The 24,896-nt window shown below is 43.6% G+C and overlaps 1 protein-coding gene across 1 annotated transcript; it reads left to right on the top strand.

Moving 5' to 3' along the window:
• Positions 1-468: 468 nt before the first annotated feature.
• Positions 469-24,896, top strand: CIBAR2 (CBY1 interacting BAR domain containing 2). Its single transcript, XM_043989480.1, has 9 exons — positions 469-598; positions 12,413-12,647; positions 15,172-15,240; positions 15,355-15,456; positions 16,797-16,802; positions 18,709-18,813; positions 21,597-21,710; positions 24,187-24,288; positions 24,732-24,896. The coding sequence occupies exons 1-9, from the start codon at positions 579-581 to the stop codon at positions 24,852-24,854; spliced, it is 876 nt and encodes a 291-aa protein (XP_043845415.1). The 5' UTR covers positions 469-578; the 3' UTR covers positions 24,855-24,896.

Genomic DNA, 24,896 nt, shown 5'->3' with positions numbered 1-24,896 from the left:
TGAATAAACTGAGGCAGACAGAAATTAAGTGATTTGCCCAGGGTCATGCAACTTATAAGTGTCTGAGGCCAGATTTGAACTCAAGAAATTGAGGCTTCCTGACTCCAGGTCCAGCACTCTACCCACAGCACCACCACCACCACCACCGCTGCTGCTGCTGCCCCCTCTTCTCCTCCTCCTCCTCCTTCCTCCTCCCCAGTTCTCTCCCCAGTTCCATAGAGATCTAAGTCTTTAAAAGCCTAATTCTTTTTTTTTTTCTTTTTTCGTTTTGGCAGGTGGGGCTAACGGACACTTGGATCCTCTGGGAGAGAAGTAGGGAGGCGTGACCTCAAAAGCCGGCTGGATCAAGGCTGGTCTCCAGTGAGCAGTTACTGGGGCAACCTGCCTGACTCCTCCCCTAGCCCCAGTGCTGTTGGTAGCATTGCCCCAGCAACGGCCTCCGGCTTCACCTGAGCCAGGTGACAACAGCTGCGCCTCAGCTGGCTCCCTTTCCACCCGCCGGGAGGATTCGTTGTTATTTATTTCAAACCAAGTCCTCATCCCTGCTTCAGAAGCAGATCTGGCTCCTTCCAATCACAATGAACATTGTCCTGTCCAGGTGAGTGTTTCACTGTAACCTAGTCTCTTCTTTGGGCCCATCCATTGTCTCTGGCTTTCTGAATTTCCCCATCCCTGTATGGATTTCCCACACAAAAGGAGAAAAGGGGAAAAACAATGGGATGGAAAATGTCTGGGTTTCTGCTGCAATGACCCCCTGATCCATTACATAATCTGAGCCTTGGTTTCCCTAGTTGTAAAACAGAGCTAATAATCCCCACTTGATACTGCTTGTCTCACAGGATTATCATGTTGAAAGCATTTCAATAACCATAAAATGCTATATAAATGTGAGTTCTTATTACATTTGCCCCAAAGGAGACTCAGGCAGATTTTAGAATTAATGTGTTTGCACTCATCCGATCAATGTTATAGCTAGAAGGGACCCTAGACATCATAGAATCCAGAGGTTCTCAAACTTTTTGGTCTCAGGACCCCTTTCCACTCTTAAAAATGAATTGAGGAATCCCACAGAGAATTAGATTATGCGGGTTACCTCTCTCAATATTTACTATAGTAGAAATCAAAATGTCTTGGTATTACTAAGAAAAACATTTTGACTTCTTAGATCCCCTGAAAGGACCCCAGGAGATTGTAAATCACACTTTGAGAACCACCCGATCCAATCCAATCCCTTTATTTTACAGATGAGGCAACTGAGGCACAGGAAAAAAACCACATTCACTTTCCAAGGTCACATGGACAGTAAGAGGTAGTGTCCACTCTGGACTTGATTCCCTATCTATAAAATGAATTAAGTTAAATCAGACAAGGTTCTTTCTCATCTACCCTAAATTAGATTAGGTTTTTCCTAGTTCTAAAATAAGATTTTATGATTCTATACCTTAGGGAATGCCATGATCTCTCTCCCCCCTCCCCTCCCTTTCCCTCCCCACAGTCTGACTCTTATCTATGACTGTTACCTTAACTTCCCGATATTTCCCTTCTCAGTTCACTCCAATGATCTTCCTCACTCTCCTCCAAATATATCATTTGCATCCTTGGGCTCCCCCCAACATGCTTCTCATCCCTTATCCAATCTAATTTTGTCTTCAAGGTCCAATCCAAGTCCTAGTTCTTCCTCAAAGCCTTCTCTGCTGGTTTCAACTCAGTGATCCCGGACATCTTTAAGCCATTGTCTCCAACATGCATTTGTCACTTAACCTAAGCTGCCTTGTGTCAGCCCTTGCCTGCTAGTATCTATGTCTTGCCTCTCTAGCTAAAAAGTCAGAAGTGCAGGGGAAGGGTGGTTGGATTAGAGCTGGGGCATCCAGTTGTGGGGACTGGTTCTGCCATTCCCTACTTTGGCCCTTTCCCATCTATGGGGTGAGAATGTTGGACTAAATGACATCTGAAGAACCTTTCAGCTCTGATTGATAATCCAATCATTTTGGGGTGGCTAGGTGGTGCAGTGGATAAAGCACCGGCCCTGGATTCAGGAGTACCTGAGTTCAAATCCGGCCTCAGACACTTGACACTTACTAGCTGTGTGACCCTGGGCAAGTCACTTAACCCCCATTGCCCCACAAATCAAAACAAAACAAAAAACAAAGATAATCCAATCATCTGTAAAATGAGAGGGGGAAGAATAAATGAAGTCTAAGGTTCCTTCTAGTGCTAATTTCTATGATCCTGTGAGATGAACATATGGGAAGGGATCAATCAATGTTTATCAGTTGTGGAGTCCCACAGGGAAGGTCAGTAACAACATCCCTCCCTTCAAACTCAAGTATTCATCATGTAATGCATCATCATTATTGTTATGGATTGTACTTACCAGACCGTAGGCTCCAATGGGGACAAACAGTCTTTTGTAAACTGTGTATCAACACCCCCTTCCCTAATACCTAGCACAGTGCTCCACCCACAATAAGTGCTTAAGAAATATTTGTTGAATTAATGAATCAGGGAAGAGGCAGAATGGTAGAGTGGAAAGAGACTCAGAATCAGGAGATTGGTCCTCATTCTATTACTGACTAATTGTGTGACCGTAAGCAAGTCATTTCCCCCATTTGGGCCTCAGTTTGCTCCTCTGTAAGATGCAAGGGCTGCACTTACTAGCTGTGTGACCCTGGGCAAGTCACTTAACCCTCATTGCCCTGCAAAAAACCAAAACAAAAAACACAAAAACAAAAAAACTCATTGCCCTCATTGCCCTGCTCCCTCCCCCCAAAAATGTGAGGGCTAGATTAAATGATCTTCCTGCTTCAACCTTTTTTGGTCTCAGTGAACGCTTTGGAAGTCCCCTAAAAACCAATGCATAGAAAACTAGGTGTAAAAATACTTAAGACCATAGAATGACCACCAAGTAAGTGACTACCCTTTGGCTAGGCTATAAGCTACAAAAAAAATTGTTGTTGAGTTGTTTCAATCCTGTCTGCCTCTTTGTGACCCCATTTGTGGTTTTCTTGGCAAAGATGCTAGAGTGGTTTACCATTTCCTTCTCCAGCTCATTTTACAGATGAGGAAAACTGAGGTAAATGGATTAAGTGACTTGCCCAGGGTCACACAGCTAGGAAGGGTCTGAAGCAGGATTCACACTGAGGTCTTCCTGATGCCAAATGTGGCATTTTATCCTTGGTACCACCTACAAACATACATTCTTGATGAGGTCTTGGGGTGGTAAGAAGGGCTTCTCAACCCTTAGCAATTCAGATGTATTAGAACTATGGATTCTTTATGTAATTATTTGAATTTTATTATTATTAATCCCAACATTTACATGTTACATTTGCATGTAGCTTTCTGCTTGCAAAATGTTTTGCATGCATCCTTTCATCTGACACACATGGCAGCCCCAGTAAGATAAGCAGGGCAGGGACTATTGTCCCCATTTTATGGGTGAGGTGAAGGTCACTTAGCAAGGAAGAAGTAGAATCGGGGTTCTTCTGAATACTGACCCTGGAGTCATGAGGACCTGAGTTCAAATCTGACTTCAGATAATTGACACTACTAGCTGTGTGATCCTGGGCAAGTCACTTAACCCTGATTGCCTCCCAAAAACTTCCAGGGGCATCTCCAGTCATCCTAATGTATATCTTGCTACTGGATCCAGATGGCTCTGGAAGAGAGAGTAAGATTGATGATCTTGCACAGCCCTCCCTCACTTGAATCCAATTCAGTGCAAGTCATGACACCACCCCATGTCATGGCCCTCTTTGAGAATGAAGGACAAACAACGACAACGAAAACAACAACTTGAAGAAGCCCTTTCTAGGGTGCCCATGTTAAAGGGGGAAAAATTCTGGCTTGACAATCAGGACACCCATATTTTAGTCCTGACTCTGCTATTAATTAGCTGTGTGACCCCAGAAGAGTCTTGTCTTCCTGTGCCTCAGTTCCCTAAAATGTGAGGGGCATAGACTGGATGACTTCCAAGGCCCCTTCCAGCTCCAACAGACATCTGCTCCAGGTCTTCCAGCTGCCAACCATGGAATGCATTGCTTTCTGTAGCTTTGATAGAAGAACAAAAGACCTACAATTATATATTATACCGGATGATTATTCAAAGTAGGCCTACTGTGGGATTTAGCATTTTAAATGATGAATGCAAATAACTTTCCTTCTTCATGCCATCGAGAAAAGATGGAGAGATGGGAGACTCAGCAGGGGGCACTATTACTATTCAGGATCATACATTTCATTTTCCAAAAAGTAAATCAATGATGCTTCACTGCAAGGTTCAATGGAAGCCAGCTATTATTACCCTTGAGGAAAATGGTCACTTGAACCACAGGCAGAATGCACATAAGTAACTCTCAAGTGTCTAAAGGATGCAGTAAAAAGAAATCTGACCTAGACTCTAGTCCAGATTTGGCCATGTTCTGTGTGACCTTGGGTGAGTCACTTCCTTCTCTGAGCCTCCATTTATTCCTCTCTACTTTGAGGATTGGTTGGTCTTTAAGATTCTTTTTGGCTCTAAATCCTATGGTTCCAATTCAGAGAGAGAAGCAGATGGTCTTGGAATGAGAGGACCAGAATTTTGATCCTAACATTGATGCTTATTTACCGTGTGACCTTGGTCAAGTCAACAAGTGCTTATTAATTGCCTACCTTGTGCCAAGCATTGTGCTAGGCACCAGGGTTATAAAGAGAACAATGGCCTCAAGTCCCTTAACCTCAAGAAGCCTCTGTTTTTTCTCCTTTTTTTTTTTTTTTTTGGTGGGGCAATGAAGGTTAAGTGACTTGGCCAAAGTCACACAGCTAGTAAGTATCAAGTGTCTGAGGCTGCATTTGAACTCAGGTCCTCCTGAATTCATGGCTGGTGCTTTATTTACTGCACCACCCAGCTTCCCCCTTTGTTGTTTTTTTTCAAGGAGGTTGATAAAGATAGGAATGTATGTTGGCATGAAGCCTTTGGAGGCTTTGAATACCAGGCTAAGGAAGGAGTTTGGATTTTACTTGGTAGGTAGGTAATAAGAGTCGAGTGAAGGGCTTTGAGCAAAGGAGAGATCTAACCAGACAGGTCTATGACTGCATAAAAAAATAGTTTGGCTGCACAGTCAAGCATGGATTAAAGGATGGGAAAGCATGGAGAAAGGAAGACCTATGAAGAGGTTGTTAAAATAACCCAGGCAGATGGTTCCAGGGCCTCTATTGAGTATTCTGGTGTCAGTAGGAGGAGAGAAAGAATGGATTGGAGAGAGATTGCAGAAGCAGAGTCAACAGTACTTGGTAATTGTGAGGATGTGTTAGAGAGAACATTTATTCAGATTACTAAGTAATTGGGCACCTCACTAAGGCCAGGGATCAAATACAAGCAAATACAATTGAAACTGTCCCTGCCCTGTCCTCAAGAAGTTTACATTGGGGTGGGGGTGAGAAATTAAGAGTTTGGGGAAGGTTTCCTGTAGAAGATGGGATTTTAGTTGGGACTTAGAGGAAGTCAGGAAGGTCAGTAAGTGGAGATGAGGACAGAACACTGCAGGCATAGGGGACAGCCAGAGAAAATGCTGACAACTGAAACATGGAGTGTCTAGCCAGAAGGCTGGTCATTGGCTTAAAGAGGACATGTTGGGGAGTAAGGAATGAGGACCAGTAAGGTAGGAAGGAGAATGCCGAGTTAATTGAATGCCAGAGGATTTTGTATTTGACCCTGGAAATGATAGTGAGCCACTGGAGTTTATTGAGTAGGAGAATGATGACTGGACCCACTTTAATGAAATCACTTTGGCGGCTCAGTGAAGAATGGATTGGAGGGAGGAGATACTTGAGACAGGCCAGCTCGCCAGCAGCTATTACAATAATCCAGGTGTGAGGTGGTGAGGGCCTGCACCGGGTGGGGGCAGTGTCAGAGGAGAGAAGGAGGCATATTCAAGAGATGCTACTGAGGTGAAAAAGACAGGCCTTGGCAACAGCTTGGATGTGGGGGGTTCAAGAGATAGTAAGGAGTCTAGGATGACACCTGGGTTGTGAGCCCAAGGGACTGGGAGAAGAGTGATGCCCCCTACACTAAGAGGGAAGTCAGGAGGCGAAGGTTGGGAGAAAGATAATGAGTTTTGTTTTGGATGCGGGTACTGGACATTCCGTTCAAGATGTCTGAAAGGCACGATGAGGAGATGGCCAGGAAGTGGTTTGGAGGCCTGGGTCCTGGCAGGATAAGATAAAAGCTCACCCATCAAAGCTGGGGGACCTAGAAGATGAGGTCAAAGTTCTGATGGGAGGGAGGTGAGGATGATTGCGGAGAGCAGGTGACATGGTGAGACAACAGTCACAAAGTGAACTGAGGGAAAAACCAAAGGCAGCACCAAGGTTTTTAAGCATGGGAAATGGGGGTGAATGGGGGAAGATGAGGGGATATCATTGACAAATAGGGGAACTGAATCTGTTTGGGGGAGAAAATAGAATCACTTCTGTTTTAGATATGTTGATTCCATGATGCTCCCCAGATAAGCAGCATCAATTGGCAGCTGAAAATTTGGGTGTGCCCCAATAGTAGGAGCCCCTTCCCAGCCACACATGTGTGAATTGGAGCATGTGAGCAGCATGAGCCAATGTTCTCTGCACAAGCTGTGATCACGTCTCCCTGCCTGTAATCACTCCCTGATAAGATGACTGTGAGACTCATCGGCCAGATTCCATGGCAACTACGTTCAAATTCATCAGCCTCAGAGGGATGGTCTAAGCAACACAGCAACTACCTTATTCCATGTCACTGTGGGTAGACGATCCCCCAGTCATTCATACTGAATATCAACAGAAGTTAGCTGGTGATGACCTTAGAGTCCATTATTTCATTTTTTTTTGTACCCTTATCCTCAGTACTAGCATAGTACCTGGTACAGACTAGGCATTGGGGTTTTTTGAGTTTTGCATGGCAATGAGGGTTAAGTGACTTGCCCAAGGTCACACAGCTAGTAAATGTCAAGTGTCCGAGGCTAGATTTGAACTCAGGTCCTTCTGAATCCAGGGTCCATGCTTTATCCACTGTGCCACCTAGCTGCCCCAGATTAGGCCTTGTAAACACTTATTGATTGGCTAGTATTCCCACCCACTCATTGTCCAGAAGAGGAAGAGATTTGAAGGTGACTTACCCAAGTTCACATAGTGAGAATATTAATGGAGCCAAGATTCGAAGCCTACTCCTTCTAGGTCCAAAGATCATTCTATTATATCATGTGTCTTGTCCTTGGAATTTCTTCTGGTCTACTCTGTTTTATTATGGCCTAGGAATTGGTAACATTTAAAAGAAGATAATGAACCTACACTCTCAATAAACCAATAAGTATTGATTAAGCACTGACCATGTAATCTGGTCTTAGATGCTAGCTGTGTGATCCTGGGCAAGTCACTTAACCCTGTCTTCCTTGGTTTCCTCATCTGTCAAATGAGCCGGAGAAAGAAATGGCAAAACCAGTCCGGTGTCTTTGCCAGTCATGAAGAGTCAGACATGACTGAAAATGACTGAACGATGGCAACACCACGTGTGCCAGACACTGTGCAGGACTCTGGGAATACAAGTACAAAGAATGAAGCAGTACTAACTCGCATTCTAATGGGGGAGATAACAAATACATAATAAACCCAGATCTCTTCATTTCTTTTTTTTTTTTTTTTTTGGCGAGGCAATGAGGGTTAAGTGACTTGCCCAGGGTCACACAGCTAGTAAGTGTCAAGTGTCTGAGGCCAGATTTGAACTCAGGTCCTCCTGAATCCAGGGCCTATGCTTTATCCACTGTGCCACCTGGCTGCCCCCTGAGATGTATCTTAAAGAAAGAAAGGTACTCTATGAGGCAGAGATAAAGGAAGGGACTGCATTCCAGGCATGAGGGATGGTCAAGGCAAAGGTATAATGATGGGAAATGGAATATTATTTGGAAAGAATAGACAGAAGGCCCCTTTGGCTAGATTAAAGAGTGAAAGAAGGGGAATGGAAAAATTTCTGTTCCAAATTCTTCCCTTTTACCTCCATTCCATGTAAGAAAGAGACAAGAAAAAGGGGGGAGAGACAGAGAGACAAGGACAAAGAGAGGGATCGAGAAAGAAAGAGGAAGGGAGAGAGGAAAAGACAAACAGAGACAGAGAGGGAGCATCTTATCTAAGACTGATTCAAGGCACCAGCTTACTACCAACCTTGGAATAAGATGGTGTTTTGGTTCCAGAGGCGTCTTACAAGGCTGCAGACATAATAACAGGAAATAAGAACTGGTGAATTCTGTTAGCATGGGCCTTGATCACAGGCCGTCTTCTTGGCCTACTTAAGTTATGAGACTTGGAAGTGAGACACTTTAGCTTTCCTGGCATTTTCTTTCCCCAAATAGGTCAAATTACAGGATGGGCTGAGGCTCTGCAAAGATCATCATTTCCACCTAGTTGTGACCATTGCCTCTCCTCAAAATTGTTACTGAATGAATTGAGGTCTGACGTCAAGTACCAGATTTGGCGTTCATTTTGCTATGGGACCTTGGGCAAGTTAGTTATCTTCTCTGGAATCTGGGACTCAGTTTCCCCTTCTGTCAAGTGAGGGGGATGGACTAGATTCTAAGGTCATAGACTGAGAGCCAGAAAGGATCTTAGAGGTCATCTAGCCCAACCCCTTCATTCATAGAAGAGGAAACTGAGGCTAAGAGATATTAAGTAATTCACCCAAGGTCACACAGGTAGGAAATGGTATCCTCTGACCCACAATCCACTGCCCTTTCCCCCTGTACCTACCACGCTGCCCCGAGGATCTATGTTCTAAGGTTCCCCCAAAGTTGGAACATTCTATGGTTCTGAATTGGTGGCTTCTGCCAGACAAGGCTGAGTAAGTCAGAGCTGGAGTTTGAAGAAAGAAGAAAGGAAAGAAGGAAAGGATAGAATGAGGGAGAAAAGGAGAGGGAGATGGATAGTTATACCCAGGAATGGTATTTTCATAGTAACTGACATTGGCATAGTATATCTTTTTTTTTAATTAAATTCTATTTTCAGCTGCAAATTCTCTTTCTCCCTCTCCCTTCCATTAGGAAAGCAAGAAAAAGAAAATTGGTTACAAATAAGGATACTCAAGCAAAACATTGTTCTTCATTGGCCAAGTCCCAAATTTTTCATTATGCATGTGTGTACATACAGGCATGTATATGTTATATGTACACATGTGCATGTCTATGTGTGTGTATATCCATATCCATGCATATGCATACACATTAAAATGTGTACTGAGTCCATGATTCTCTATCAGGAGATGGGCAGCATCAGTTCATACAAGTCTTCCCAGGTTTCATTGTATCTCTCAAGGTTTGAAAAGTATGTTCCATACATGATCTTAATTGATCCATATAACTGGGAAGTATTATCAATTAATCATCATTCAGTCATTTTCAGTTGTGCCTGATTCTTCATGACCCCATTTGGGGTTTTCTTGGCAAAGATACTGGAGCGGTTTGTCATTTCCTTTTCCAGTTCATTTGTATAGATGAGGAAACTGAGGCAGGCAGGGTTAAGTGACTTGCCCAGGGTCACACAGCTAGTAAGTATCTGAGGCTGGATTTGAACTCAGGACTTCCAGATTCCAGACCTGGCATTCTTTCCACCAAGCCACTTACCTGCCTTCAGGTAACACAACTGATAAAGTATCTGAGGCAAGATTTAAAACCAGTGCCTCTCAACTCTGTTCTTGGGGGGGGAGGGGGTAGTATTCATGGCACACAGGCATAATGCTACAAACTTTAGGCTTTTCCAACATATTTTTTCACTCTATACCTACCCTTGCATTTAAGTTCCCAAGTATTAAAGTATGTCTTGCCTTTGTTTGGAGGGTTTTATGAAGTCTTGCATGGAATTTTTCTCTTCATCTCACACAACAGATTAGCGGCATATTAGTTGCAATTATCTCCATGGTGGCTCCCTGTGAGCACTACACCATCAGATGAACAAGCATCCCATGAATTAATTTCTTCTTGCCTTTAGATGTAGGATAAAAGTCAATTCTGCCAAATCCTTTATTTGTCTCTCCAAGAATCCCCAAGTTATCCTTCTATTTATCAGTCCCTTCCTCTTAACTTCTGGTTTCATTTACAGTGAGGATGCCAATATTGACATGACTCCGTTCCTCCAGTAGAATGAAAATGTATTAATCAATTAGACAAGGATCTCACATTTAGAGTACCAGCAGCTGTTGGTATGATCTTGGTTGTTAGTTGTTAGATATAATCTTTAGAATTAGTCTAAAAACTCTTTTGTTATTAGCTTTCTCTACTCCCTTTCCTTTTCTGTTCCTACTACTACAGAAATCAAAGGGGACCGTGCAGGGCAACAGCAATGGGTGCATTTCTTTTCTGTCTTGTTTCATGGATTTCCATAGCCAAAGAAGGTGTCCCCCCCCCTGGTGACCAACCTTCTGGTGCTAAGCCCCTCCATACTTATCTCAGGTTCCCCACTTCACCTGGGTAGGACTGAGTGTTATATTTCCATTACATACTTATCTGAGTCAGTACTTGGAAAGTAGACACAGTCTCTTGACAGGACCATACTTAGAGGAAGCTAGGTAGTATGGTAGATAGAATACTGGATCTATTGTCAGGAAGACCTGAATTAAAATGTGGCCTCAGACACTTAGTAGCTGTGTGACCCTGGTTAGTTCACTTAACCTCTGACTCAGTTTCCTCAGTTTTAATATGGGAATAAGGTTATCATGAGGACCAAATCAGATGATAATTATAAAGCACTTAGTAGTGTCTGGCATAAAATATGCTGTTCAAGAAGGAAGGAAGGGAGGGAAGGAGGGAGGGAGAAAGGAAGGAAGGAAGGAAGGAAGGAAGGAAGGAAGGAAGGAAGGAAGGAAGGAAGGAAGGAAGGAAGGAAGGAAGGAAGGAAGGAAGGAAGGAAGGAGGGAGGGAGGGAGGGAGGGAGGGAGGGAGGGAGGGAGGGAGGGAGGGAGGGAAGGAAGGAAGGAAGGAAGGAAGGAAGGAAGGAAGGAAGGAAGGAAGGAAGGAAGGAAGGAAGGAAGGAAGGAAGGAAGGAGGGAAGGAGGGAAGGAGGGAAGGAGGGAAGGAGGGAAGGAAGGAAGGAAGGAAGGAAGGAAGGAAGGAAGGAAGGAAGGAAGGAAGGAAGGAAGGAAGGAAGGAAGGGAGGAAGGGAGGGAGGGAGGGAGGGAGGAGGGAGGAAGGAAGGAAGGAAGGAAGGAAGGAAGGAAGGAAGGAAGGAAGGAAGGAAGGAAGGAAGGAAGGAAGGAAGGAAGGAAGGAAGGAAGGAAGGAAGGAAGGAAGGAAGGAAGGAAGGGAGGGAGGGAGGGAGGGAGGAGGGAGGAAGCATTTATTATATTATTATATTGATATCTTTCTGGCTTAGCATACCCTACCAGGGCTGATACTACAATGACATAGCTTTGAGAACCTGGGATCAACTCCATTCTTTAATGAAACTTTGGAGTTAGGATTACTGTTATAAAATACAAATGTCCTTGAGAGGGTTAGGAAAGTACTTGGATTAAATATCCACACTAATACCTAGTAGACAGACACTGAGGAAAGAGAAATTTTGATGGGAAGATGGAAGAGGAAGAGGTAATTTTGGAATCCAGAGCACTGGGTCCTGAGTGAATGGAGGAGAGGGGGAGGTGAAGGTGGAGTGCTTTAAAAAGAAATTAGAGGAGGCAGCTAGGTGGCACAGGGGATAGAACACCGGCCCTGGAGTCAGGAGTACCTGAGTTCAAATCCGGCCTCAGACACTTAACACTTACTAGCTGTGTGACCCTGGGCAAGTCACTTAACCCCAATTGCCTCACTAAAAAAAAAAAAACTGTTAAAAAAAAAAAGAAATTAGAGGGGCAGCTAGGTGGCATAGTGGATTAAAGCACTGGTCCTGGATTCAGGAGGACCTGAGTTCAAATCCAGCCTCAGACACTTAACACTTCCTAGCTGTGTGACCCTGGGCAAGTCACTTAACCCCAATTGCCTTACCAAAAAAAAAAAATTTTTTTTTAAAGGAAATTAGCACTGCCTAAAGGACAGCAAAGGGGAGCCTGGAAACCTCCAAAATGGTGGTAGTGGTCCGGACGATGTTTCCGAAAAGAAGGTGGGCGGGTATTCAAAGACCAAGCTCACCTACTTTGTGTCTTTTCCGCTGAGTGTAGCTAAAGGAAAGGGGAGTTTAGATCTTTGTGGGACAAGTGTCTAAAAATAGTAAAGATTTTATAAATAAATCCTGATGGGGGAGTAACGTTCAGGATTTGATTGATTAAACTCAAGGGTGGACAGCTGCTCCTTCCTCTTAAGAGAGGGTGTGTGATATTATGGAAAGAACGTTGGGCCAAGCAGGACCCAAGTGACTCAGACTACGGTCTCATTTCTGCAGTCGCTATCTCTGCCAGGTCACCTCTCTCTGCTGTTCTCCTCAGAGACAGCCAAGTCCGGGTGATGGAGAACGCCGTGAGCAACGCTGAGAAATACTTCGGCCAATTCTGTGTGCTGTTGGCTGCCTACACCCGGAAGACTGCCAGACTGCGAGATAAGTCAGACTTGCTCGTCAAGCAGCTCTTGGATTTCGCCAATACCGAGAATCCTGAAATGCGCACGACCCTGAAGAACTTTGCGGAGGAGTTGGCCAAGGTGCAGGATTACCGGCAGGCGGAGGTGAGACCCTATGTCCCCGCCCCAAATGCCAGACTTAATGAACTGTCTACGTGGAACACAATGAAGATTCGATATATTTCTGTTCGGAAAGCATTTATTAAGTGCCAGCTGTGTGCAAGACACTGGGCTGGCTGCTAGGCATACATACAGAAATAAAAGTCCTCAAGAAGCTTTCAAGGGTTTTTTTTTTGGGGGGGGGGAGTGCAGGGGCATACAATATATACAAAAGTGAGTAAGTACAAAGTAATTGCAAGAGGGAGAAAACGCTAATAACTGGGGGATGAGCAGGGACAGCATCATGCAGGAGCGGTCCTTTGAAGGAAGCCAGTGATTTGATGGGATTGAAGTGAAGGGGGAGAGAATTCTAGCTACCCCAGACTACTTAGGCCAAGGCACAGGAGATGGGATGTCATACACCAGGAACAGATAATGGGCCAATTCGACTGAAATGGAGAATCTGTGAAGAGAAATAATACTATGAAACAAGACCAGAAAGATCAGTGGGCAGGGTGTGGAGGGCTTTAAATGTCAGGTTATAGAGATGAGGTGTTACTGTGAAAATAGATCAATTTTAAAGATGTTTTTTAAAAAATAACATATCAGAGATGATAGCTCCTGAAAATGTTAGTGATAAAAGGAACCTCATGGATCAGCTCCCTAATTTTACAGATGGGGAAACAGAGGCACAAAAGAAGAAATGAGTTGCCTATAGTCTCCTCCAAAGTATATCGTTTCCTTAATGAAAACATTCAACACATGCTTGATAAACATTTTATGGATATGTATCAAAGAGTCTCAAAATCATGCCTTATCGAATATTCAATGAGCATTTATTAAATGTCTGGGGCAGGGATTGAAATCCCATCTCTCTTCCATTTGCTACTTGGATGACTTTGGGTGAGGTGTTTAAACTCTCTTTCCTCATCTGCAAACCAAAGGGATTGGGTTATATGATCAATAGGGTCCCTATCATTTGGAAGAAGGGATAGGGCTTTTTCTACCTGTCCCCAGGAAGGCAGAACAAGGACCAGTGAGTGGAATTTAGAAGGAAAACAGATTTTGAATTCATGTAAAATGAAGAATAACCTAGTGATTAAGTCATTAGACAATGCAACAGGCCACACTGTGATAGTGATCACCCTGCCACTGGAAGTATTCCAGTGCATCACCTGGCAGGCCCTTTGCTGAAGAGATGCCTACAGTGGGCCGGAGGACCACATGATCTCTGACCCTGCCCCTCCCCTGCCACTCCATAGTTTTATGACATTTTCTTCCCTAGAATTCTTTTTATAGCCATCCATGCTCATTCTGGAGACTCATAATGGGGAAAAAAATACTGGTCAGAGGGCCTAGGTTCAAGCTTAAAGGGAGACATTCTTTTAAAAATCCTCTAAGGAGGGGGCAGCTAGGTGGCGCAGTGGATAAAGCACTGGCCTTGGATTCAGGAGTACCCGAGTTCAAATCCAGCCTCAGACACTTGACACTTAACTAGCTGTGTGACCCTGGGCAAGTCACTTAACCCTCATTGCCCCCCCCCAAAAAAAGATCCCCCAAGGAAAGAAATATACCCTCTGAGCATAAGTTGGTTTACTCAAGAATATAGGATAGTGGAAAGAATATTGGGTCAGGTATCATAGGGCCTGGGTTCAAATCTCAACTCTGTTACTTATTAGCTGTGTGACCTCTGTCAAATCATTTAATCTCTCCAATCCTTGGTTTCTTCATGTGAAAAAAAAGAGGTGGTTGGAATAGATCTTTGTTAAAAATCCTTTTTGGTTCTAAATCCTTTGTCTAATTCTCTTATGTCCAGATTATTTCCTGTCCATCCCAGTAAAGATCAACCTTTATCTGATAAGAAAACAGTTTCTAAAATACCATCAGGCTAGAATAAAGCTATAACTCATAATTGTCTCTGTGCCTTACCCATGCTATGATAAGAGACGGAATGGTGTTGTGGTTTAGAGTTATGTGAAGAGCTGGGCCTGGAATCAGGAAGAGCCAAGTTCAAATGTAGCTTTAGACACTTACTAGCTGGGGGATGCAATCCTAGGCAAGTCATTTAACCGCCATCTCAATTGTGAAATGGAGAAAATAATAGCACCTATCTTGCAGTTTTTCAGTCATTTTTAGTCACTGTCCAACTCTTTGTGACCTTATTTGGGTTTTCTTGGCAAAGATATTAGAGGGGTTTGCCATTTCCTTCTTCATTCCTTTTTACATATGAGGAAACTGAGGCAAACAGGGTAAAGTGACTTACCCAGGGTCACCCAGCTGGTAAGTGTCTGAGGCCAGATCTGTACTCAGGAAGATGAGTCTTCAGGACTACAGGCCCCATGCTCTATCCACTGTGCCACCTAGCTACCCAGGGTTATTTGAGGCAAAACTATTTGTAAAGTGCCCAGCATATAGCAGGCACTTAATAAAGATTATTTCCTTCTTTTTTTTCCTTCCTTTAATCACATTTCATGACACTTTTTGCACCAATTCCTTCTGAAGCATGTGTTTATTTTCCCTTCTACTTTAGGTGGAAAGACTTGAAATAAAGGTCATCAGTCCGCTGAGACTCTATGGGACTCAGATAAAGCAAACCCGTGTATGTATGAGAGGACATTTCTGACACCACAGTGGGTCACCTCCCCCCATCTCATGTTTTCCTCATGCCTTCAGTGATGCTGGATACTAAGTCCTACTGATCTGATTCATTTAGGCCGAGATCAAGAAATTCAACAAGGTCCGGAATAACGAAATCAAACAATTAGAGAAATTAGAAAGACTGAGGCAGAAATCACCTTCTGATCGACATACCATTGTATCCTTCCATGTAGAATCATAGAGGGGTCAAGTAAGTGTGGTGGCAGGAGGGGGAAGAAAAGGAATGGTAATAATAATTTAAGAACAATCACAAGAGTAGCCAACATTCCTGTGTCTTCTCGTGGTCTCTAAGGCCCTTTATGGGGTGTCCCCCCAAAAATCTTAGGGCAGGTTGAAGCTATTAAAGCGGCATTCTCTCATCTAATCCTCCCAGCCACTCTGTGAGGTAGGTGTTATTACTGTCTCCATTTTGTAGATGAGGAGACTGTAATAAGAGATGCTGAACGACTGGCGTGGAATCCCACAGCTAGTAACTGTCTGAGGGAGGATTTGAACTCAGGTCTTTCTGTCTCCAGGTCCCAAGTTTTATCCACTACACCTCTGATATAAAATCAAAGCACCTGGATGTGAATCCCGAATATAGTACTCATTACTGGTGTGACCTTGGGCATATCAATTCCCTGTTCTTGGCTCTGATCTCCTTATCTGGAAAATGAGGAGATTGGATTTGATGGCCTTTAAGGTTTTTCCAATCCATTTTCCACTCAGCTGCCATGATTGTTTGTCTAACCTATGTCACTCCACCTGCTCACTGCGTTCTCAGTGGTTCCCTATTATCTCCAGAATAAAATATGAGGTCTTTATCTTTTTGGCATTTAAAGACCTCACCACCTGGTCCTTCCCTACCTTTCCATTTTCCCTACGCTTTATGTCCTTCCATATGTTCAACAATTCAGCCACATGGGTCTTCTTGTTGATCTTCATATATGACACTCCATCTCCTGGCCCATAACTTTGCACTGGCTTCCTCCCTTCTATGCCTGGAATGCTCTCTCCTCACATCTACTTCTTCCTTTTCTTGGCTTCCTTTCAAGACCCATCTGGAAGCCTGCCTTCTGCAGGAGGTCTTTCCCAGTCACCGCCTCATTCCCCCACCCCACCCCTCAAGTGGCCCATGTCTCTCCTTTCAGATGACATTCCATCGACTATGTCTCTATCTTGCATTACCTCGTTTTGTTTTTTTTTAACATTTCTTCCCTCCCTCCCCCATGAGAACTTTTTAAAATCAAGGACAGTTTTGGCTTATTAGGTTGTCTCCTATTATTTTGTATTCCTACTGCTTAGCACAGTTCTTGTCACAGAGTAAATACATAGTAAATGTTTGTTGACTGACTGAATAAACCTATGATCTTGTGATAGTGGTTTTTCAATTTTGATTTTTGGAGTGGGCTGTTTTCTTGAGGTGAAGGAGAGCCTCTAATAATTCCCTGGTGCTGCTTTATATCATCTCATTAAAAGCTATAATTTAGATTTCCTTAATAACTGCTTTTTTTCCAGTCCCAGGTAAGAGTAGCACCTGTAGGGACACTGCTGTTATGAAACAGTAATAAATTCCCCTGCCAAACAACAGGTGAGCATTATATTAGGTAATTAGACCTGGACAGAACTCAAGGGGAAACAATAAACCTTTATTGAGCACAAAGATGCCATAGAAATAGCATAGTCCTAGGAGATTAAAAAGATCTAGTCCTGGGGCAGCTAGGTGGCACAGTGGATAGAGCATCAGCCCTGGATTCAGGAGGACCTGAACTCAAATCCGGCCTGAGACGCTTAACACTTACTAGCTGTGTGACCCTGGGCAAGTCACTTAACCCCAAATGCCTCATTAAAAAAAAAAAAAAGAATATCAGCCTGGGGCTGAGTGCTGATGTTACAAAGTCCAAAACATGAAACAATCCCTTCCCTCAAGGAGTTTACATTCTATTGGGGGAGAAAGCATGCAGGTGTGTGAGTATGTGCAGAATAAATATACACAGAATGAGTACAAAATAAATAGAAGGGATAGAGGGTGTTAGGAGTTGAGGGAAATGAGGAAGTGCTTCAGTGTTCTTTGTTTTTGTTTTGTTTTGTGGGGCAATGGGGGTTAAGTGACTTGCCCAGGGTCGCACAGCTAGTAAGTGTTAAGTGTTTGAGGTCGGATTTGAACTCAGGTCCTCCTGAATTCAGGGCCGGTGTTTCATCCACTGCACCACCTAGCTGCCCCTTCAGTGTTCTTTGAAGGGAGTAATTTTATGAGGTGGGGATGGAGATGAAGAAGTAAGGCAATCTAGGCTTAGAGGGAATGCCAAAGGGAATTTGAATTCTTTCCCATCCAGATCCTGCTCTATCTAGGTGTCAGTGGGCCATAGGGACAGGGACCAAGCTTATGATTTCATTAGGATATAGAACTCCTGGATGGAGAAACTCCATTCACCCATTCAGGTTGACACCTTCTCAGTACCTTATAGCCTTAGAGCTGCCTAGAGTTTTGAGAGGTTGGAAGATGCCCAGAGTCACATGGCCAGGACATGTCAGAGGCAGGATTTGAATTCCGGGTTTCCTGGCTTTGAAGATAACTCTTTCTCCACTAGAGCAGGTTGCAAAAGTAGATGGTAGGGGGCGGCTAGGTGGCGCAGTGGATAAAGCACCGGCCCTGGACTCAGGAGTTCCTGAGTTCAAATCTGGCCTCAGACACTTGACACTTACTAGCTGTGTGACCTTGGGCAAGTCACTTAACCCCAATTGCCCTGCAAAAAACCAACCAAACAAAAAAAAAAAAAGTAGATGGTATATAATGACCTAAAGTAATAATTCCTGCTAATGAATTCTAGTTGCTGAATGTCTTATGAGAAGACTGGATTTGGAATCAGAAGTCCTGAGTTTGAATCCTGCTTCTTCCATTTCCTACCCATGTGACCTTGGGCAAGTTAATTGTCCTCTCTGGGCTTCAGTTTACTTATTTGTTTAAAAAAAAATGTGCCCTTAGTGGGGCAGCTAGGTGGCACAGTGGATAAAGCAGGGCCCTGGATTCAGGAGGACCTGAGTTAAAATCCAGCCTCAGACACTTGACACTAGCTGTGTGACCCTAGGCAAGTCACTTAACCCTCATTGCCACACCAAAAAAAAAAAAAAGTTCCCTTAGACCCCTTTTAACTCTGGGATTCTACATGCACATCTTTCCATTATAGATACTCAATCAGAGTAGCTTTCATGGTGGAAATTGGCCAGTGAAAAAGATTTTTAGTCAGAGAGGACTTTTGATGCCTGAGAAATTACACTATGTATGTGGCTACCTATTCTCCCTACCGAAAGAGCCAGTCCGGAATAATTTCAGTCAGCCCTCTTTACTTTTGTCTTAGCAGCAAATGTTCCTGGACTTTGGTAAGTATGTAATTGTGCTGAAACCTAACCTCTTGCTCCTACTCCTCAGGCTGAGACAAGTGTGCAGAAAGCTTCCGTGGATGCAAGCCGTACCACCCACCAACTTGAAGAGACCATTGACACTTTTCAGAAGCAGAAGCTGAAAGACATCCAGGTAGGGGCAGCTAGGTGGCGCAGTGGATAAAGCACCGGCCCTGGGTTCAGGAGGGCATAAATTCAAATCTGGCCTCAGACACTTGACACTTACCAGCTGTGTGACCCTGGGCAAGTCACTTAACCCCAACTGCCTCACCAAAAAAAAAAAAGACATCCAGGTATATAAGATACTCATTGTTTTCCCATGGAATGACTTAATCCCCCCTCCCCTCTTCCTGCCCCCCCACCCCCGCCTTGGAATCAGGGCATTACAGAATGCTTCTGATTGGCCAACCAAGAGGTCTCGAAGGAGCCTCTTCTGGTACTGCTACTTCTGGCAATGGTGGGGTATAACTTGACTGGAGCAGAGAGGGATTGTCTGATTCCCATTAGATGCCAGACATGAAACCCAATGGGACAAGAGGAGTCAGAAGGGCAAGAAATCCCAATGGACTAGAGTGATTAGGAAAGAGTTCGTGCAGATGTTGGGCCTTGAAGGATGGTAGGATTTAGAGAGACATCAAGCCTGGGACAAGGAAAGTGAAAATAAAATTCCCCTTGTCTTCCCTGGTCAGGACACAACCTTGGGGATTGTTTAGTTCTGCGTTGTTTGAGGGGTCCATTTTAAGATGTGTCAATAAATGGGAAGATGATCAAGATGTGTAGAGAACACTCTATGTGGGAGTTGGTAGAAGACACCCCTAAGGGTGTTTAGCTCAGAGAAAACTTTGGGGTGACATGATAGCTGTTTTCAAGGGTTGTATGTGGAGAAAGGATCGATTCCTTTGCTCTGCTAGGCAGCACCTGAAAGAGGTAGATTGGAAGAAAGAATATTCTAACCATTAAAGCTATCCAAAAGTGCTATGGGGTGCCTTGGAAGACTATCCAAAAGTGGTATGGGCTGCCTCAGTAGACCAAATGGGATTCTTAGGATTCTAGATTGAGAACCAGAAGGGACTTCAGAGGCCATCTAATCCAATCCCTTCATTTCATCAGTGAGGAAAGTGAGGCACAGGAGGTTCAGTGATTTGCCCAAGGTCACACAAGTGGTAAACACTGGGGATAGGTTTCGAACCCAGGACTTCTGTATTTCAAAATCAGTACCCTTTCCATGATATGGTGATTAGATTATTTTATATATAAATTAGACTGGATGACCTCTGGGGGCCCTTCTGAGTCTGCGATCTCATGATTCTGAAGGGAGTGGGTTATACTCATGTTATACTGTGGGCTTTATTTCTTCTGCACTGATCTCAGTGATCTTGAACGTTTGCTCATTTTCCTATTTCCCCCAGTTTTATCTTCATGCCTTACTGTTGGCACCTGGGCTTTATCAATGCTCTTGAGTGTTCTACCCTGAGAATGAGCAGGATGAGAGAGTTAGCATCCCTGCTTAGTCATTCTCCTCTGAGCCGCAATTCTTTCTCTCTCCCTCCTTCCCCTTCTGCCAACCAGAAGGAAGATATGTTCAGTGCCCACACTGAAATCACTGCCGAGGCTAATCCTGGCTAACATATATACCCATGTAGAGAGCCATGGAAAATAACCTCCACTGGTTCCTTAGCTCTCTACCTTACTTGTTGTTGCTGCTGAATTTGGCAAAGATGCTAGAGTGGTTTGCCATTTCCTTCTCCAGTGTGTTCCCATTTTACAGATGAGGAACTAAGGAAAATAGGGGTTAAATGACTTGCCCAGAGTCACACAACTAGTAAATGCCTGAGGCCAGATTTGAACTCAGATTTTCCTGAATCCAGACCCAGTGCTTTCTCCACTGCAACACCCAGCTTGCCCTCTACTTTACTCACCTCACAATTAATGTGGTCTTCAGTAATGCTGCTGCCATATGCTGGAGGCATAGTGGATAGAGCTCTGGGTCTGCTTTCAGAAAGATCTGAGTTCAAATGTGATCTTAGACACTAACTGCATGACCCTGGGCAAGTCACTTGAATTCTGTTTGTCCCAATTTCTTCATATGGAAAACGAGGATAATAACAGCCCCTTTGTTGGGAGGATCAAATTAGATAATATTAGTGAAAGCATTTAGCACAGTGCCTGGCACATCGTTGGTGCTAGATAAATGCTTATTCCCTTCCCCTGCCCCTTCCCTCTTGTTTGTACATAGTTAATTACATGTTGTCTTCCCCATTAGGTCATCAATTCCTTGAGGCTAAGGTCTGTTTTTGCCTTTCTTTGTATCCCCAGTGCTTAGCACAGTCCCTGGAATTAACTAATGCTTCCTGATCTGTGAGACCCAAGGAAGTTAAATGACTTGGTAGTAAGTGTCAGAGAGTGAGAGAAAGGATTTGAACACATGTGCTGAGACTCCAGTGCCAGTGATCTTTCCACCATACTGGGTTTCCAGTTATCGTCATGACTTACTTCCCCGTGGTTGTTATTTGGCTTGGTTTGGCTTTGTTAGAGATGAGGCTCCCCATCTCACCTGGAGCCAAGGGTGCAGCTGTCACCTCCAATCATATTCCCCACTACTGATTGGCACAGAAACTTGAGCCTGATCCATTTTACCAAGGCCAGTTCATTCCTCCTTAGGCAGCCTGCTGGTCCTTTGCTCCCAGACCCTCCCTCTACTGGAGCTAGACTTAGCTCTGATACCCAATTGGCTTAGCCCATCGAAGCTTAGAAACAGCCCCGCCCCCCCAGCTCAAGGGATCCACCAGGCTCAGCCTCCTCGGTAATAGGGATTACAGGTGTGCCCCACCATGGTTGTTGTGAAGAAAAGGATTTGCTATAGAAGCACAGGTTGTTGATATAGCGATGTTTGGGTTGGGTTTTTTCCTCCTCCAGAAAATTTTCTCTGACTTTGTGACCATTGAGATGGTTTTTCATGCCAAGGCTGTGGAGGTATATTCCAAGGCCTTCCAGATACTGGAAAACTATGACTTGGAAAGAGATATAGAGGTGAGTAAAAAAATGACTTCTCCCCCTGCTCCTCCACCCCCACTACATAAAAGAATAACTTTTGTTCATTAAAAACATATATTGGGGGGCAGTTAGGTGGCACAGTCGATAGAGCACCAGCCCTGGATTCAGGAGGACCTGAGTTCAAATCCAGTCTCAGACACTTGACACTAGCTGTGTGACCCTGGGCAAGTCACTTAACCCTCATTGCCCCAAAAAACAAAACAAAAACAAACAAACAAAAACCAACATACATTATTCATTCTAAAGCCAGTTCTAAGGGACTCAAGACACTGACATCAAATTGCATGGATGGAAATTTCCTCTTGACACAAGTAATATACAATTTTCAGTGGGTTTGTTTTGCTGCCATTGGCTATTATATATTAGATCATCAAGGAAAAACACATGATCAGAAAACAATAGTGTAGTGAGGGTGAGGACTAATGCACTGATAGCCCAAAGATTGCCCTGGGACCCACTGCAGTACCCAGTTGTGCCATGTACTAAGTAAGCACTTAAACGATTCATTTATTCATTCATTCTCATATTGTTTGATGGGATTTAGACAGAAATGGCTCTAGGTAGGACAAGTCGATATCTTGCTATTATTCCTTTTACATTTAATATTCTACAGATTGTTGTACAGGTGGGTGAAATAACTGCTTTTTGAAGCTGAATAAAAAGATTGAGATACAAATTGATCCTCTGCAGACTCCCTGAAAGCATTCTCCAGCAGCAAAAGGGACAATAAAGCATGGGCTTATCCTGTTTTCAGCTGATTTTGACCACCTCTTCTGGATCAATCCATCAATTTATATTTATTTAGAGCCTACTATGTGCCAAACACTATGCTGTTTCTATATTTTGAAAACTATAATCCCATGTAGTTTGGAAATTGAGTATTTGATATAGAGATACAATTATATGTATGTCAAATCTTAGATATAAGATTATAATTTTCTTAAGTTTTTAAGAGATCAACATTATATCTGAGTGATTGTGGCAAGGGTTCGGTCTGTGATAAGGATCTAATGCTAGTATAGTTTGCTGATTGAGTTCCCTGGGATACTCTGAGATCTGCTTTTGTAGTTCAGGAATTTGTCATCTGTCAGTCCAAGTAGCACACTGAACTTCTCATCTATAACTCCAGCTACAAGCTCGTGTCTTGCCAGGTATTTGGTAGGGATTCAATTTTTGTTTGTTTGTTTGGGTTTTTTAGTTTTGTTTTGTTTTTGCAGGGCAATGATGGTTAAGTGACTTGCCCAGGGTCACACAGCTAATAAGTGTCAAGTGTCTGAGGCTGGATTTGAACTCAGGTCCTCCTGAATCCAGGGCCGGTGCTTTATCCACTGTGCCACCTAGCTGCCCCCAGGGATTCAATTTTTAAAGTCTGCAGTGATATATTTTATGATGCCAATCCTTTCCTTGAGTGACCTGCATTAATCATGGCAAAATAAGGGAGCTGTATTTGGGATTATGATGACGATGGTGATGGTGGTGATGAAGATGATAGATAGATAGATAGATAGATAGATAGATAGATAGATAGATAGATAGATAGATAGATAGATCGATCGATCGATCGATCGATCGATCGACCGACCGACCGACCGACAGACAGACAGACAGACAGACAGACAGACAGACAGATAGATAGATAGATAGATAGATAGATAGATAGATAGATAGACAGACAGACAGACAGACAGATAGGTAGACAGACAGACAGACAGATAGATAGGTAGACAGACAGACAGACAGACAGACAGACAGATAGATAGATAGACAGATAGATAGAAAGATAGACAGACAGACAGATAGAACCTTTGATTTTGCTGGAATAGGGAACTCCCTAGTAAAACAACATCCTCTATCACTGCAGTTTTCCTGAAACTCATAAACAGTTGCCTAAAACATTGAGAGGTTAGGTTACTTCTTGTTGTTCAGTTGTTTCAGTTGTGTCTGACTCTTTTTACAGATGAGGAAATTGAGGCAAACAGGGTCAAGTGACTTGCCCAGGGTCACACAACTAGTAAATATCTGAGGCCACATTTGAACTCAGGTCTTCCTGACTCCAAACCCAGCACAACAATCCACTGCAATATGCTCCATGGATCATGTCCAAATCTTCATGACCCCGTTTGGGGTTTTCTTGACAAAGATATGAGTGGTTTGCCATTTCCTTCTCCAGCTCATTTTGCAGATGAGGAAACTGAGGGAAACAGGGTGAAGTGACTTGCCCAGGGTCACACAGCTAGTAAGGGTCTGACTTGTTCTGAGTCACATACCCGGTGTGTAAAAGAGGCAAGACTTGAAGCCAAGTCTTCTACCCACCTCTACAACACCACGGAGCTTCATTATCTCTGAAACAGATCCCATATTTACCTTCTTTTTACCATCAACCCCTGTCTCATTTCCTGTTCTGTCGTCCTTTGATACCAACATCCAACCAAGACTGTTTTTGCCTCTATAGGATTTTAGAGCAAAGATACATGGCATTGGTGGGAATTTTGACGCAAGGCCTATCAGTGCCACCAACCCCTCCTCATCTGTACCATGGTCCTTTGCCAGTCCGGTAAGTGTTGGGAAATGTTGGGGGAAATGATGGTGAACATGGCAAATAGGGCTCTGAGCTGAGAACCAGTGAATTATTCTGAATTAACTTCTGACACCTACAGTTCTAAACTCAAATTAAGTTCTAGAGAGATATTAAGTTCATCTCCTTAGATGTCATATAGTCTAATCCCCTAAATTTAACAGGGGGAAACCAGAGTCTAAAAGGGTTAAGTAACTTACCAGTGGCCCCTTTCTTCTCTGGTCTCCACCCCTGGGACAACACTGGATTTAGAGTCACGAGTCCCCACTTAAAATTCTGATTTTTCTACAAGTCTCTGATGGAGTCCAAAGACTTTTCTAGCTCAAAACCTGATGGTTCTCATCCAAGTGGGATCAGCAATGCCACCTGGTGATTTGTAATATTGAGTAATAGATGATGATGCTTCTTTTTTATTTTTTAAGAGTGCACAGAGCACCCTTCAGAACCGGAGGCAAGAGGAAGAGACAAGAAGTGGTGAGGCCTCTGGGGAAGAGGACCAAATTGAAGACCTCAGGGAAACAAAGTCTTCTCGGATCAGAAGATAAACATCCCAAGACAGTCACCCAAAACGGAATTTGAAAAAGCAT

This window comes from Dromiciops gliroides, chromosome 2, assembly GCF_019393635.1.
Source record: "Dromiciops gliroides isolate mDroGli1 chromosome 2, mDroGli1.pri, whole genome shotgun sequence".
NCBI lineage: Eukaryota > Metazoa > Chordata > Mammalia > Microbiotheria > Microbiotheriidae > Dromiciops > Dromiciops gliroides.
Note: the sequence above shows the minus strand (reverse complement) of the source record. Positions and strands in the feature narration are given on the sequence as shown.